Here is a 16,339-nt window from a genome sequence, read left to right on the forward strand (position 1 = left end):
TTACACAGCCAGCACTTCTAATGCTTCAAAGCCTGAATTTCCCCTCACCGACCGCGCCATGAATTTTGTCGGACATGGTTTTCTTCGTAATGTTGAATTCCCATCAGCGAAATCCGCTATTACGCAGTTCTTCCCGGTGATCCCGCTGCCCGAAGTCGCCGACACGTCATCATATGCTCGCTTGCCGCCTTCCATTTTTCCGTACGACAAACGGGCGGGCTTGCAATTGTTCAATCTTTGCAAAGCGGTGATAGTGCTAAATGGCTCCGTTTAACCTGCTTTCAATCCAGCCAAAGTCAACGATCTCACTCAAACGCTTGTTTTGTTTCCGAACGGGGAAAGGAGAAGTGTCGGAGATCTCTCCGGAAGCTCTTATTATCGGACGGCACAGACCGCTTAGCACGGTTGCTAGCGCGGCGTTAAGCGGGGCTTCAATCTCCCTCTTCTGTGAAATGACTTACAATCCACGATTCCGGAGGTGCCTCCGCCGAGTGCGCGGTCTCCCACTCCTACGCGGCAGCAATTCTTCCCACAAGTCCAGCCGTGACGTTATCCTTACAACACACGTGCCGTCATACTGCACGAGATGTGCTTTTTTCGATACTATGTCATGTGCGATCACCATCTGCTTGCTACGAAGCCCTGGAGCTGGAACATGCTTCGAGGAAGACTTTCTCGTATGACGATTATCGAAGAAACCGAGACGAGACAGGCGCAACACGGTTCCAGTTTCTGCCTTCTAGCTCTGTCCCATGAGCGGGACGTGAGTCAGGTCAGCCGCTGAGCCCTTAAAGGAAGAAGAAGGTGTCCTCATGGAGGGTTGCGCTGAAACTGTGTTACAACCTTGCCTTGCACGCAGCCCCGAACGCCCCTGACCATTCTGGAAACCGTTTTTACTTGGTTGCCCTCCCTCTTGTTATGGCTACCGGTATGCTTTCGGCGAACCTTGATCACTTGGGTTTATCTCAGTATCTTCGCATTCTTGTAGAGGAGGCATTCTCTTCTTGGGAAGCCCTTACCTGCATCACAGAACATGACTTGTAGGTCGGACGCGTGACAGTTTCTTTCCCTCGCTAAAAGACTTTGCAGAAATGCACTAGGCGTGAAACTCGGACATCGCAGGGTTGGTTGATTTGACAGGTCGTAGCCAGTCAATTTGCTAACGACCTATGGAGTCGAGACTGATCATACAAGCCAGATTTTGCAAAGTGCAGTTGCTCGCCACGGACACGGTGAATCGGTAACGGGTGTGCAGTATCGAGGTAACATCACCGACAGCGCGTCAAAAGAAAGTTACGGTCGAACGGACGCACCGCACCCTACGCCGGAGCATGGAAATGCTAGCCTCAAAGCGTGCGCGCCGCAAAAGCGAAAGTATATTCGGCACGCAGCGGTAAGGAAGTCCCGCGCCAGACTATTCTCGAAGGTGAGGATGACCTCTGACAAATATGTAGCCAGATAAGAATGTTCCAGAAAAGCCGCCTTCTGCATATGGTCTATTCTCACAAGGTTCGTAACAGCACGCAACAAAGATTTGACGCAGCTAGCTTACTACATTCTAGAATTGAGGAAGGACTTGAAAATTCAGGGATTGGGTTCAAACCAGACATCAAATATCACTGGAAAGCGATGGAGGCTGCTCTCCTCCGAAGTCAGAGCGGCTTTTTTGAGCAGGAGCCGACTGATGAAATCAACATACCACATTCGGCTCACAGAGTATCAGCAAACCAAGGAGTGTGCAGATTATCAAGATTATCTTGCAGACTTCCATAAGCCGCCTGATGGTTAGTATTCCAGCAACCGACTCCTCGGAAGTTTTTGGCAGCTTTCTGCCAGAATTGCCAAATTGATTATCTCGAATTAGATACAAAACGACTGAAGAACAACGAAAAATCGAAGTTCTCTACCTCTGCGAAGAATGAAATGAGCTCAAACCCCGGCGGAGATGGTGATGGTACAGCGACTTCGTCACAGCCAGGTCAACAAAAGCTCACCCCGGAACCACGCCAGCTTTCATGCCGCCAAAAATCGCCAAAGCCAGAGTCGAGTGGCTTCGTCCGACCGCAGTCAGCGTCGAACACCCGCATTAGGGACGACTCTCGATTCACAACGCGTCGACAGTGGTCTGCTTGCGACAAACCGCTGTTGGTAGTCCCCTCGATGTCCAATTCAGGTGAGAAAAGCATACCAGAAATTGCAGCGCCAATAAACGAACACCCAATGGCTGCCAGCATGCACGTTGCTTACGGTTCCGAGAACACTCTGGCGCACCAACAGTCTCGCCTTCCGCCACAAAAAAGCCTGGACAGGAAGGTCATGTCGCGTCTGGACGGTTCCGGATCCACGAATGCTCGGACAGATTTCCCCAACTCCGGTCATTCTGCGAACTTGTCGCCTCGCCCGTCGGTCTTCCCAATCAACTTCCGACCCAGCAGTCCCCAACGAGACCTGGCCGACACGTGTGTCAGGAAATGGGGTACCTCTTCCGCGACAAATCCATGCAGGAAGAGCCATGGCGGCGTGAAGCAGTCGACTCGAAACCTTCCGGGGTTTGCTGCTGTTCTGCGCGCAGTCGGGGAGCCACACGACGTATGACGCAACGCATATTGGGAGCGCGAAGGCATGGGAGTGAATCAATCCAGATCTCATGGCTTTAGTTTGATTGATGGTTGATCGTTTACTCCACATCGTCCAACTTGATTAGTTGATTGGCCGATTTGGCATTAGTGGCGGCAACTGCGTCATCTACAGGCTATCGTACTCTTTACCAGACACATCCGACGTATTGTCAGGTACTGCGTTCACGTTACAAGAGCCCATCATGATTACCGATTTCTCAAAACGGCCACCGTGTAGACATGCGCTGTCGCACCGTGTTTGCGCCGAAATCTCAATCCTCCAGCTCTCTTTTATTCGAAAGTGGCCGTGAAGATGTCACTATCACAATTCCTATTGATCGAGTGCTTTTGCCTCGTGTGTTGCGCCACAGTAGAAGATGCGCGCGTTTTCTGGATCATGTGACCTTTCGGAAACGGGGGTTTCACGTCTCCATGATAGGGTCGCGTGCAAAACAGAAATTCCAACTCGTCTCGGTTGAAGAGCCGTTAGACATGCTGCCAGATCTAAAATGTGTTCTTTTTGATTTTGCAGGCTGCGTTTGTGTCCTTTTCAACGCCGCCAGTCTACGTCCTGACGTTTTTGGCGATCTCCAGGCTCGACTATGCCATTGACTCAGCATTGTTTTTTTTGGCTAGCAGCCGACAGGCTCGCGGCGCAACGACACGCGCTACGCGGGATTCGATTCTGGCGCGTTTCTGCGCGCGTTCATTGGCTGACGATTAATTGTTACTGTTGGCGAGCTTACTGTGCTTCGGAGCTTTACACCAACCTTCGCCCTACTGTCGCATGGAATTTATCAATCTATATTGACACTCGCCAATAAATCGATTGATCATGAGGTGCAGCTTAGTCTGATTGCCTATGGATCTATCAATCAATGAAGTTACCAAGAAAAGAAATCAATCTTGCACACTCCTGACCTCGGACAAAGTCATGCAGAATTATCAGAGCAGGATAGCATGGGATGACTTGCATCTCAGGCGGCGATGTACAGATTTTTCGCTTTTGAAATTTTCGTGAATGACTTGCTGTGAGTGTTCCAATCTGCAATCCTGAAGACGGCGTACGCAAATACAAGCCTGGCTTCGGCAGTTCGATATTGAGATCGATCGGAGGCAAGCTCAAATCCTCACGTAATAAAATATCTGCTGAGGCGTTTAATTATATCAGAATTCTCTTGCTGGGCAAGAGACGATCGAGTTGCAACAAATCCAAGGCTCTGATTTTATCTTGGAATAGGTTTCATCTGACTTCGGTGCTATGGCCAAACCACCGCCTATAAGTCAAAGCGCAAGCGAGCTTCGGGCAACTTCAGGAGTGACGCATTGTTTCATAAGAAAAAATAAAAGATAAAAAATTAAGAGAGGGATTCAATCCGTGTCGATGCTGGTCCGATGTCACGGCCGTATGGAATCGGGACATCTCTTCAATCTGCCAAGGCTAATCTGAATCTGTGCATTTTACGGAGCTTTTTCCGGGAGGCTGCCCCTCGTGGTGACAGGCACAAGGAGTCACGTCCGACACCGACGACGCTAGCGAATACCGTGGAGTGGAGTATCGCCCAACTCTCCAAGAGCGTTCCGATGGAAGATCCTACAGATTCCTTCTTTCTTGCTTTGTCTTACTCTGCACTGATCTAGGAACGCTTGAATGGGCAGACCCCGATGCGATTGCGAAGCATGATATTGACATTGCGATTGACTTGAAAACGGAATCTACTATTGTGGGCTCGTAAGCCCTTCTGATGCGGCTAGACGAGTAGCAGCGTCCAATCTCCCCTGTTCCATGCGGCCGCCTGCATATGGCCAATGAGCGATGACTGATCTCGACATTTCCCCACCCACTGTGAGATCGATGCTTTTGCGGCTCGAGCGGCAAATTGTGTCTGTTGCGACATCTGCTGAGACGGGCTTCCTTGATCGCCCGCCTCTTTTTCCAAAGTGGACTTGCATCGTGAACATTCTGTGCGATGCCTTTGGTTCAGTTGCGCTCCCGCTTGTTAGCTCACCCTCCTATCCGTAATGCCGATTGAGAGTAACACCGTAAGTGGCCAACGCACTTTTGCTCACGGTGACAAGGCTGCAATGGCTGCGCAAGCTTGTGAAACGTGCAGATCAAGGTAAGCAAAGTACCGAGGGATAGCGGACCTCTCACTTGCCTCGAGGCCGGGCCCCTTACTGACGGTCAGGCAGGAAAAGCAAGTGCGACGAACAGCGGCCAAAATGTAAGGGCGCGTGTGTGAACAGTCTTTTGGCCAGGAGCTAATAAACCTCAGGCGGTCTATGCCGGCGGCTAGATGCAGAGTGTATCTATCGAGAGCCATTGCCTATGAAGTCAGCCGTCTCCCACGCAACAATAGGCAACAGGTATCGATTACGATGTACTGACCTAGCTTCAGAAAAGACAGGACCTTAGTACATATTCTGGAAGCCCTTGTCCGCATAGAGGCAAAGCTTGATGATTCACTACTCGTGAGCCAGAGCCAGTCAGCAATCCAGACCGGAACACAGTGCAACGAGCTGACACCGCAACATGATCAAAATCGGCGCCACGATTTTTCATACGTCCCGCAGACGGCCTCAAAGCTGCCACAGGAAAAGCCGCATTTCACGATACCACACAAGGTCATGCTCTGGCCGAGCATCTACCAACACCTGGCAAACGAGCGCGTCGAAACCGTCCCAAGCTTGCATCATGCGTTCCACGAAGGCACGCCGTGGATTGTGAAGCAGGCGCTCAACTTACAGCCTACAGGCTCCCACGCTCACGCAGCCGCGGCTGGCTTTAAAACTCCGGACCCGCTCACGACAAGCTCCATCAACTCAAACCTGTGCACCACGTTCATTCTTAGGGAGGCCCAAGAGTTGGCCGACGCATACTTCGAGACTTTCAACATGCTCTATCCCATTCTCGACCGCGATATGTTCCAGAAAGGAATAATCGACCGCTTGGCTAGCAACGGGTACGTGGAGGGAGAAGCTTCTACTGTCCTCGCGTTGACTGTTTTCGCCTTGGGATCAGTCGCTATGGAGGGTGTCTTCGGCTCGTCTGTTAGCGTGCAGAAAGGCGTCCGCAGCGGATTCCGTGGTGGCAGAGCGCAAACGCCGCCGGGTATCGACATCTTTAATGCAGCCCGGCGCCAGACAGGGTTTGTCATGACACTATGCACGCTAGAGAATGCCCAAATCTTCCTGCTTCAAGCCTCATACTATGAGACGGCTGTCCGGCATCTGGACTTTTGGCGTTGCACCGTAGCGGCGTCGATGGCTTGTCGAATCATCATACGCTGTGGCAACTTCGACTGGGCTTCACAGGAAGGCGACATGATAAAGCGTGTCTACTGGACCTGTGTGATCAGCGAGGATCTGTTCCACCTCGAGCTTGACCTTCCGGATAGCGGTATTTGTGCCTTGGAGGACGAAGTGCCTCTGCCTCATTTTCACGAAGGACAGACGGCAGACCATCAATCGGCTATATGCGATGAATACCAATCTCTATACCAATATCATTTCTTGGCAATGGTAACCTTGAGAAAAGTGTTTGCGCGGATTCGAAAGATGATCTACAGCGGTAAGTGGCGACCCTAGCCAACGCAAACGGTTCAATCGAGTCTAACGTCCTTCTTCGTAGCCCCGGTAGAACCACATCACTCTGAGAGTTGGAGCGCGCCATCCCTTTCGTTGGTCTCAGAATTGGCGCGACAGCTTGACTCCTGGCGGGCAGTCTTGCCATGGCAGGTCCAGTGGTTTGACGAAGATGTCTTCGGCTTTCCGAGATCAGATTCCGCTGAAAGTCGCCCCCGTGAGCCACTGTTCTCATATGACCTAGAAGCAATGCCGATTAACCACCAACATAACATTGACGTGGCTACTGCACAGCTACGGACGCGTTTCTATCAAGCGCGGTACCTTCTGTTTCGCCCTTTCGTCTACAAAGCCCTTCACTTTCCGGCCTTGATGACAGATCATGACAGTCACTATGCGAGCCTGGCAATGGAGTCAGTTTGTCAATGGCCTATCCTCACGTCACCTCCAAAAGACAAAAAGCGTCTCGTGCCTCATCACTTTGCATGGACGCAGAACTGCATCAGCATTCTGCTCATCATCCGTATGACGGCAGCGAACGAGGCTTTGGAACGAATGTGCTTCAGATACGTCGATTCCATGGCGTTGAGAAAGACAGCCGCTTTGATGTTACAGTGGCTGAGGGATCTGAAGCAGATTGACGGTATCGCTGAATGGAGCTTGCAGATTTTGGAACCACTGTTTATAGAAGAATTGGGAACTGGCGATGATTCAGGTTTTGCTCTTAGGGAGAAGCAACCACGTAGAGCTCATGTTCCCTAACGATCGAGCATAGGATAGTAGTCATTGCTGGAAAACAAGACACACATCCCATCTGAAGTTTTCAGCCGCATGACTGACCTTGCGAGCTGCTCGGCGTGAATTCCAGAGATCCGAACGCGTTTGCTTGAGCCCTTATTGACCTTGTTCATTGGTAAACCTCGATGTGTCATTGTGGAGGAGAAGTCATTTTGGAGGAGAAGTCAAATTGAATTCGGCTCGAAGCTTTGTAATTCGTGCTATATGCTGACACAGTATGCAGGTCCCAACCCCAATGATTACCGGATCATCAAACCTCGCGCAGAGCGCGGCTATCTGGGTGTGGTCATGACGTAACTTTGGCGAAGCGGTCGCGAGCACAGCATTGGTTTGTGTCTGTGCGCAGTGTAACCGTAACCGCCGCGTCATCAAGCGCGACCGTACGAGATGTAGCACAGTGCCAGTCCTTAGCGATCTGTGCCGAGGGTGAACGCTCAGGCCGTGGATCACGGAAGGATCGTTGTTCTCTTATGAACTGGCAAACACGATACCATCGGAAGGGACGAATCAATATTACCTCATTTGTGAGCTCTGTGAGACTGGTATCTGGTGGTCGTTTGGTCGCAGTTTGCTGATTACAGCCCATAGCGACCGATACACTCCTTGCAGTGACCGACTTTTCGGACGCAACATGCATTCCCATCGCAAAGCCGCCGTCAACTCGCTCTCTTCGGAGCTGCTTGCACATGTCATGTCCTACCTTTCGGCGTCATGTCCGGGAGATATCGCAAGCTGTCGCCTTGTGAATCGTGCCTTCAACGAGCATAGCTCGCCTTATCTAATACCCCGCGTCTTGTTTGCTCGACGGCTCGACGTCCTATCGAGGCTTTGCCAAATCATGACCCATCCGTACTTTAGCCTGCACGTTACCGAGCTTGTGTATGATGGCAGTGCATACTCCGAAGCAACAGCGCTCGACTTGGATCAGTATGTGGAGGATTGTGAACGCGCACCGCGAGATTTGCGAGATGAGCGTTGGATGTCACGACAGCGTTGCATTCGAGCCACACGAAGAGAGATCCTGCGTTTTTGCCGTGATAGAGACGGAAAGCTGCAACCAGATGAACCGACTACCGCACAAAGCAGACAACTGTCAAGAGAGCTTGATGTGGAAACGTCACCATTTGCCGCATCAGTCGGGGCTGATGATTGTCGTTTGGCTTGCAGCTTTGCATTTGCAACCTACCAACAGCGCTACAGGGATCAGGAATGGATATCGAGCGAAGCAGTTGATATGAGCGTACTGCTTGCTGCATTCACTCGTTTCCCAAAGCTTCGCAGTATTGTTGCTACTGATTACCGCAGTCTAGCGCGCCGCGGCGAGAGCTACGACGAATGCTGCCGGCGGCTGTTTGGCAAGACACTCGAGCCCCAGCATGTCGGTGCTGGCGGAGAGACTGGCGTTGCGGGTGATTGTCTCTTTTCTTTAATGGAGATCCTTGCAAAGACATCGAAAACGCAGGTAAACCGTTTAGCTGTCGGGCCCCACGCGTTCGAGTACACTGGCGAAGACGCGAGCGAGCTGGCCGATCCTTATCACCCACGGAATCCACGGTATCTTGACGTCGGCTCGTTCCATGGCATCCCCCTTGGTCCTTGCTCCGCAGTCGCTGGAGTTCTCGGTCATTTGGAAACGCTTCGCCTTGTACTTTGCTACAGTGGCAATCGCTCAGACGAAGACCACGTGCGCGATCAGCTCCGCCAGTTCCTACGATCTGCAGCGCCTCGCCTCCAAGTCCTGACCCTGAACATGATCTATCTGTTCTGGGGCGGTCGAGAGGAAATACCCAGGGTGAGCGAGAGTGTTCGTTTCGATGTATTTCCATCTGTCCTGGCACCAATCCGTATGCCGTATCTTCGGTCACTCAGCCTCCGTCGCTGGATCTTTACCGCTGATAAGCTAAAAGCATTTCTACTTGCTCACACTGAGACGCTTTGCGACCTCCATCTGCTCGCATGCCTTTGTGGAGACGACGAATGGGCGCTCGCTCACTGGGGAAGTCAGAATCTCAATCTGACTAGTGTCGAACTCACAGGCTTTCTTGCTGTCTTGGACTACGGGAGCGCGAATCCACACCATTGGCAGAATGTGAGCAAGACACAATGGAATGAGATGCGACCGGATGTGAACGAGCAGCATGCAAGGGCATTGGAGGGTATATGGCTACGAGGTCGGCCAAATAAGGTGATAAGACAACAGAGGCAAGAAGATATGCCAAGTAGGGATTGGTGGAAATGGCCGAAGGAGGCATAGCCTTCGCTGACCTTGAAGAGTTTGTGCCTAGATTCTTGTAAGACAGTCAAGTCAGCTGTTTGCAAATACGTACGGGGTTTGGAAAGAAACCCTTCGTCTCACTGTTCAAGGTCAGATCACTGCTGCTTTCGCATTCACACGCTCACGTTTGAACCGTTTTGGGGCTTTGATCTGTAATGGGTTGTTCCGGCCTCCACTTTGGACTGTGCTCATTGCTCACTGCTACCCACGGAACCTCTGCATCATCCCTTCGGAATTTCTTGACGCTGTCTTGCTAGACCGAGTGACACGTGATAGAAGCAGCAGGTAGATCAGCGCCTCAACAGAAACCCAGACTATTCCATCAGATTTTGAAGAAGATGGAAGCACTGTGTCGTCTCCAATTGCTGAAAAAGGAGGGCAAAGCTTTTCAAGACACATGCGACATGACGAGAATTGTGATGGCGGCGTTACTTCAAGCGCAAAGTTCACACATACTGGCTCCACTTCATATTTCAAAGCTCGATCTCATAAACACAAAGGTTCCGATCGATCCCTAGAGAAATTGGTGTACTGCTCTTTTCCTTCACGCCATAACACATCATCTGCAAGCGGCTTTGTGAGGTAAACACACCAGACTTGTGGTAAGGTGCTTTGCCAAAACCGCAAGATGAGTTCGGGGGCGAGGGATTCGGAAGGCACCCACTGAGGTCCCACGCAACATGATAGCACTTGGTAACACGGACCACGCAACGGCGTACATGAAGAGTGGCTTTCCGGAGACTCCTGATCGCTGGAATTTGTCGGTCGCGAGTACTTTGTTGACCGGCTGGATCCGATACCACCAGGCGCCCTCTAACGACTGATTATTAGAATTGCGTAGAACGTTCCATATCTTTGCCAAATCTGGGTATTTGACGCATTATGACTGGCGAGGTAAGCGTCTTGGGCTGCTGGTGTTTCAACATATGATGTCCTATCTGTTGCAGCCACTCGAGTTACCGGTATCAGGGCACCGTATCTACCCCTCATTGTCGAGCACAGCTTACCTCAGCTATACCGAAAGAATGAGATAGGAGTAAATGTATATCGAGCCACTCTCTCTGAATTAAGGTTGCCAATAGCACCGGCCCTCTTGACGGAGCGGGGTCCGTGTACTGATGCAGAGCAGCCGATGATGCTCGAAAGGTATCCCCTGTCATGACGTCACTATATGTCCCAGTAGATCTGCTCCACACCACTGAAGCTCCACTATCGCGCCTAAGCTTCAGAAGAGGAACGGCTCGGCAGTTGTGCACTGCGGCGCAGAGCAAGTTCTGCATTGATCTGCATGGCTGTCGGAGGTTCTCCGTGGAGGGTGCAGGCGGCAACGAAGTCCTGACCCGGTCTGAATGAGTGACTTCGCAGAGCTGCTGACTAGGGCTGGAAGCTGTGGTCAGACGATGTCGCGCAGTCAAACATCTGTGATTCGCCCGGCCGCTGCCGCACTAAGTGGGGAATGCGATGCGAGCAAGCAAGCCAGTCAAGCCACGCTGTCTCAGTGATTCTGATGCCAAATGCTGAATTTCTACGAAGTTCTACACTTATGCGGCCAATGAGGCTGTTTGCTTGGCATTTTTTGAGCTGAGAGCTGCTTGTCATCATCCCACTTTTGGCGGCTTTGACGTCCTTATCAAAAGGGGCCACGTTAAGAGCTACCCATCGTTACATCCACGTGCGACATCTTTCTGCTCCACAAGTGCTATCACCGTGTCCGACAAGCAAATCTCCGCAGTTGTTCTTCCAATGACCAGGAACGAAGTGGTTCCCACGAACTTGAAGGCGACGACGAGCCACGCAGGCTGCAGTGGGGCTGAGAGTGCGACCATCCGCGAAAGGGACACCGACACTGACACCCTGTTACCGGCTGATGGTTACAGAACCAGCGTGAGCTCAACCTCGCCGGGTCTCTACAGAGGCCTTCGCTTGTCCCAAATGCCTACGCTATGCGTATCGTCGAAGGACCGCAATGAGATGTTTAGACTCACTTCTGAATGCTAGCCTACTCGACAATCTGGACCAGCCTCTCACCGGCCGCAAAATCACATGGGAAGCTCACCCACATTGGCGGGACTTGAGCTCAGCATAAGCAAGGTCAAGGCAGAGACACACAGCCTTGAAGCTCTTGTATATGCGATGCAGCACGTTTCAGACGAAGACGCGAGCACGCTCCTTGCAAAATTACGACTCGGTATTTCGGTAGAGGAATTGGTAGCGCCCCTTGAAAGATTACCCCAGGGACGTTCCTGTCGTTGAAGCGTCGTTGCAACGCGCCACCTGACTATCCAGAAGGTCTTCCGGACGGATACCCGTCGTGCATAGACTGTACATATATGGAAACGGCGCATCATGCGAACAACTTATCCCCGCAGTTTGAGTGGCCCTTTAGCATCAGGGCTGCCACGAGTGACGCTGAATGCTATGGAGGGTATGTACTTGTTTCATACAAGCGTCCCCAGGTCGATAGTTGTAGGTATGAACTGAAACATGGCAGCGTCATGGCTTTCCTTCCGAGACGCGAGATATCTTACAGGCTTCGAGGTTCCACTTTGATCGAGCATCGGCCACGTGCAAGGGCGAGGATGAACACCACTGCGTTCCGCGATACTGTAATACAAGCGGATCTTATTACGCTTGTGCGAAGGTCCTGCGCCGGAGTCCGTCTAGTTTGGTCCGCGCTGACGATTTTGGCGCGAAAAACGCCAGAGGTAAAACAGAGAGCAGCCATAGTGGGAATGAGCGTTAACCGCAGCTCAACTTAGCGGCAAGAAAACAAGACGCCTTGCACGCGAGGGGCCATCGCACCCGACTTCCTCTGCTACCATCCGAATTTTCAGCTGGACGCAGTCTTGGTCTGCCGCTTGATACTAACAGGTGGTCAGAGAGACCGCCGATTGCGAGTGAATTGCCAAAGTCGACTCTTCTCTGGAAGCTAAGCCATTTGCTTGTAATCACGCTTTCAAGTGTGGCAATCAAGTGTATGTTTACATTCAAGTCCACACCCGACATCTGATAATGCTAGCCGCGAAATTTATGTCGATGCGCTCGGTGGCATCCACAAGTCGCTTTGACCTGCAGAACGATGCACCGCGACCGGACCGGCAGGTACCTGGTCGACCGCACCACAAAGCAAAGCGCATATTAGTCGAGGATACCTTTTTAAGCAGGTGTGCAAGAGGAAATTAGATATTGAGAACACCACATTGGCTAGTCACATTTTTGCAGCGTGTATCTGATTCGATGACTGACCATTTCCTTTCTTGGTGCTTTCGTGCCGAGCAGTGGCACGCACGAAGAGCTGGCAGTGCCGTAGCAACACTAGCCCTCCGCAGTTGCCAGGACTGTCTGTTCATTTGAGTCTCGTTCGTGGATCGATACATCGGTGCCGTTATTCCGCGAAGCTCTCTTCATCGACAAGCGCGTGAGCGACGAGTCAGAATCGAACCGTCCACCCTGGCAAACTGAATGTGACGGGTGATTCACGGTCTGTTCAAGACTAGGTTCTAGGGGCTTCGGACTTACATCCGGCGCTATCGATCATATGACCATGTTAAACGTCACCAACACCAGGCCTCCCTTGTTCCTGTGACAAATTTGAACGGCCTTCCTTTTGAGGGCTTGCTTTCGGTGTATTACCATTCGGTCACACCTTTCCAGAGTGTCGATGTGCATCCTGTCAAAACTCACCGCATAAGCCGATATTCTATCTTGTGAACTCGACCCCTAGTGTCTTATTTGTTATAGCGTGTCTACAGCTTTTCCAATCAGTACTGGCGAAAACATTGCCAATGCGATTGGCAAAATCACATGTGGCTTATTGATCGACCGCCCGAGCGCTATCATGTGTCCGGCGAGCCTACGCCGTGGAGATCGTAAGCAAGTCGCAGTATGTCAGCTCGCTACAAATATCATGCAGTAAATGAGTCACGTCGACTAACCACTCGTACGAGGTCGCTTGCGAGAATTGCAGAAGAAGGAAATCAAGAGTACGTACACTTCCGACATCTTTTGGTAGCAAACATGGTTACCTGAAACACATTTGCTAGTGCGATGGTGGTCGTCCTCATTGCATATCCTGCAAGACAAGACACTTGCGCTGCCAATATTCAGGCGAAGATGCTGCCTCGACAAACAATGCCTTCAAGAGAAAATACTTCGCCCTTCGTGAGGACTATGTACTGCAGAAGGCGGAGCTCGACCACCACAAATCCGTACTAGTGGGCAGGTCAGGGCTGCAAACCTTTCAAAACGAAGAAACGACATCGACCTCTGCCCGACTCTTTTCCCCAGGATATCAATCCGACCGAGACTTGCAGAATGGATTCCCGCAAGAGCCAAATGTCTGCCCGTCGGAGGTGTTTTCAGCTTTAATGACACGATCCGACCGTGACAGTGTTGCTCTTCTTGCTCGTCTGCGCTCGGGAGAGAGCTGGCAGCAAATCGAATCCGACCTGCGACGCAATGATACGCTCGCGAGCAAAGCCGTGAGGTATGTTGGAAAGCACTCACCTAAATTCCGGCCGCATCATTGAGCAAAAGATTGATAGTCAGTCTGCGAATCACAGAATCGATCTGTCATCTTCCATTTCATGTGATCGCCATGCGAAGAATTATCTCCCCAGTCACGCGCCCGATTCTGAGAAGAAGCAATGGCTCCCTTTATTGTTCGACATTCGATACTTTGCGGCTGTCGATCGCATACCTTGCACCAGTCATGAGAGACGAGCTCTGCATGCGTCCGTCCTCAATCCCAAGGGCTTTGGTAATCTACCCTTTTCGAGCGCTGTATATGCGAATCACCACGTTCGTGCTGTTCAGCAAATGCAAGAGCACAATCTTTTCGCAGCTCCGTGGGAGATGCGGACGCTCGGCAATGCAGCAACGCCGCAAGATGATCCGTTCGAGGGAATACTTGCCGAATTGCTGGCCGACCTCTCCCATAGTCAAAATGCCGAAGAACTTTGCGGCCCTCACGCTTTCATTGGAGCCCTCGATGACGAAGACGTATACATGAGGGCCCCAAAACTATCTCAGATCGTCGCGAGCATTGCGAAGAGCATCAGGCCAGAAGCGAGCAGCTCTTCATTCACACAGTATGCGATCATGCATTGGCACTGGGCACTTTTGAGGTGGATGCTTGAGCCAATAAAACGACACTATTACACTATTCCGGAAACTGCCAGGCCCACTGCGCGTCAGCTTTTCGTTCCTCATGCACGGGTCTTCGATTTCCTAATTGAGCCGGCTTTGCGAGAATTCATGTGCAGGGACGAACCTCCAAATGTTCAATGGCTCACAGAAGCCACTGTCACAATTCAATGTGATTGGCAGAGGGGCTTGAGTGAGGCGTTGTGTAAGGATGGTCGGACTATGGAGCTCGACCTGACTCCTATCAGCAAGGTATTGTGCTCTTCGTTGACGCGATTAACAATGGGCTCCTGTTATCACTAATACCATCACAGAACCACATTGCGAGTGGGCAGAACTGGTCAGTTGGTGCTGCTGTAAGGCTTCAACTGAAGAACGCAGACTTCTACATTAGGGTTAGACAAATGTAGCGTGGTGCAATCAGGTGCCTGCCAACGCCCGAAATGAATCTTATGATATTCAGGCGTCTGACGTCGACTTGCCATCCGAGCAGACGCGCGTGCTTGTGAAGCTCGTTACATACGCTACTATACGCTGATACGCTGAACAGTTCGAGCCTGCCGCAAGAGGGCAACATTGAAGGATTGGCTCTGATATGCCTGAGTCCACGTTATGAGTGGCGATCGAACGATAAATGTACAAACTGTCATTCAAGCCATGATCTGTGATTCAAACCCAGAAGGCCAAGCTATTGATTTGAAGCGCATTTCTTGAAAACGCAAGCAAAATGGTGTGGCCAACCCATATATCATCTTTGGGGGAAAGGAAAAAAAAAAAGGAAAAAAAAAGTGGTGATCGACGCGCGGACTGGAGGAAGCCGAAGCATTCAGGCCTCTCTGCAGCTAGGCTTCCCGATGTGCCCGGTGACGTCCATCTTTCCGTCACTGCCAGTTCCAGTGGGTTGTGGTGAAGATTGGTGTAGAAGAAATGATCAAGCTGTGTATTTACTGCTAGGGCCATCGACTCCCTTATCACCTCCAGTGTGCCTGTGGCGGTGTGGATGCTTGAACTGATGTGGGGAGCACACTAGGTTGAATTCCTCACGGCTTATGTCAGATGCCCACTCGGTTAAATAATAATGAAAGCCATCAGTCAGGAGAGGCGCGACAGGCTCGCTGGCAGCAGCCATGCATCTTAGCTGCTACACGGGACACCAGCTCCCGAATAGTGCTCGTAAGGCAGTCGCGCGTCATGGCGACGTGACCGCAGAGGACATTGTCGCATGTGTTGAGATCTTTGAACCTTGTGACCACGTCACGTGAGTTGTGAAGTCTGGTGTCTGAGAGGTCGGGTTTGGTCTCGATAAAGAGGAGTGTGAAAGTGATGAAGTGGTGAAGCAATAGTTTGGTGTTTGTTTATTCGAAGCAACCGCTTGGACAGGCAAATGTGAGTCACAATTTCTTTTGGGGTTCCTATATACTAAGGAGCTTCGCACTGTAATTACAGTCATCAGTGCAATCAGTGTGGTTGGTTGGTTTGTTGGTTTCATCCTACACGGTTTGAGCCGCGATATCCTGCAGCTATGCCCGGAATGTTACGAATATGGGTTTAGGCAGCCTAAGGCTACTAAGCTCTAGGACGCGGTTGAGACTGCTTAGCGCGACATCCTCGATAATGATACTGAACACGCTCGAGTCACGTGACAAGTGCTTAGTGATTAGTATGCTCAGCGGTACCAAGTATACTGATCATATGATACCAAACAAGCTATAGAAACGGAATGGGGAAGCATAGCGCCGAAATCAACGTGCAAATACCTAGGTGTAATGATGAACAAGAAATTGGATTGGAAGGCACATGTCGAAGAAATCAAACGGAGGGTCACAAAGTCAATCAACTGCCTGGCCTCCCTAGGTAGCTCGACGTGGTGCATACGCTTACCGGACATGCGGAAGCTCTACGATGGAGTGGTCATACC

At 51.2% G+C, this 16,339-nt stretch overlaps 4 protein-coding genes across 4 annotated transcripts; all 4 read left to right on the forward strand.

The window, feature by feature from the left end:
- Positions 1-663: 663 nt before the first annotated feature.
- WHR41_09332 (uncharacterized protein) lies at positions 664-2,090 on the forward strand (the record flags this gene model as incomplete). The annotated part of the gene is made up of 7 exons (XM_069377935.1): positions 664-1,040; positions 1,090-1,123; positions 1,199-1,393; positions 1,455-1,509; positions 1,563-1,784; positions 1,865-1,954; positions 2,011-2,090. The coding sequence occupies exons 1-7, from the start codon at positions 919-921 to the stop codon at positions 2,088-2,090; spliced, it is 798 nt and encodes a 265-aa protein (XP_069225080.1). The 5' UTR covers positions 664-918.
- Positions 2,091-4,640: 2,550 nt separating this feature from the next.
- WHR41_09333 (uncharacterized protein) lies at positions 4,641-6,965 on the forward strand (the record flags this gene model as incomplete). The annotated part of the gene is made up of 5 exons (XM_069377936.1): positions 4,641-4,738; positions 4,812-4,843; positions 4,895-4,952; positions 5,018-6,189; positions 6,250-6,965. 5 exons carry the CDS (start codon positions 4,641-4,643, stop codon positions 6,963-6,965), a joined length of 2,076 nt encoding a protein of 691 aa, XP_069225079.1.
- A 667-nt stretch (positions 6,966-7,632) lies between these two features.
- WHR41_09334 (uncharacterized protein) lies at positions 7,633-9,255 on the forward strand (the record flags this gene model as incomplete). Its single annotated transcript, XM_069377937.1, has 1 exon — positions 7,633-9,255. The coding sequence occupies one exon, from the start codon at positions 7,633-7,635 to the stop codon at positions 9,253-9,255; it is 1,623 nt and encodes a 540-aa protein (XP_069225082.1).
- A 3,671-nt stretch (positions 9,256-12,926) lies between these two features.
- On the forward strand, positions 12,927-15,210 carry WHR41_09335 (uncharacterized protein). The gene is made up of 5 exons (XM_069377938.1): positions 12,927-13,159; positions 13,224-13,259; positions 13,320-13,762; positions 13,839-14,673; positions 14,736-15,210. The coding sequence occupies exons 1-5, from the start codon at positions 13,115-13,117 to the stop codon at positions 14,829-14,831; spliced, it is 1,455 nt and encodes a 484-aa protein (XP_069225081.1). The 5' UTR covers positions 12,927-13,114; the 3' UTR covers positions 14,832-15,210.
- The last annotated feature ends 1,129 nt before the right edge of the window (positions 15,211-16,339 follow it).

This window comes from Cladosporium halotolerans (genome assembly GCF_011745625.1).
Source record: "Cladosporium halotolerans strain TM138-S3 chromosome Unknown Sca87, whole genome shotgun sequence".
Taxonomy (NCBI): Eukaryota; Fungi; Ascomycota; class Dothideomycetes; order Cladosporiales; family Cladosporiaceae; genus Cladosporium; species Cladosporium halotolerans.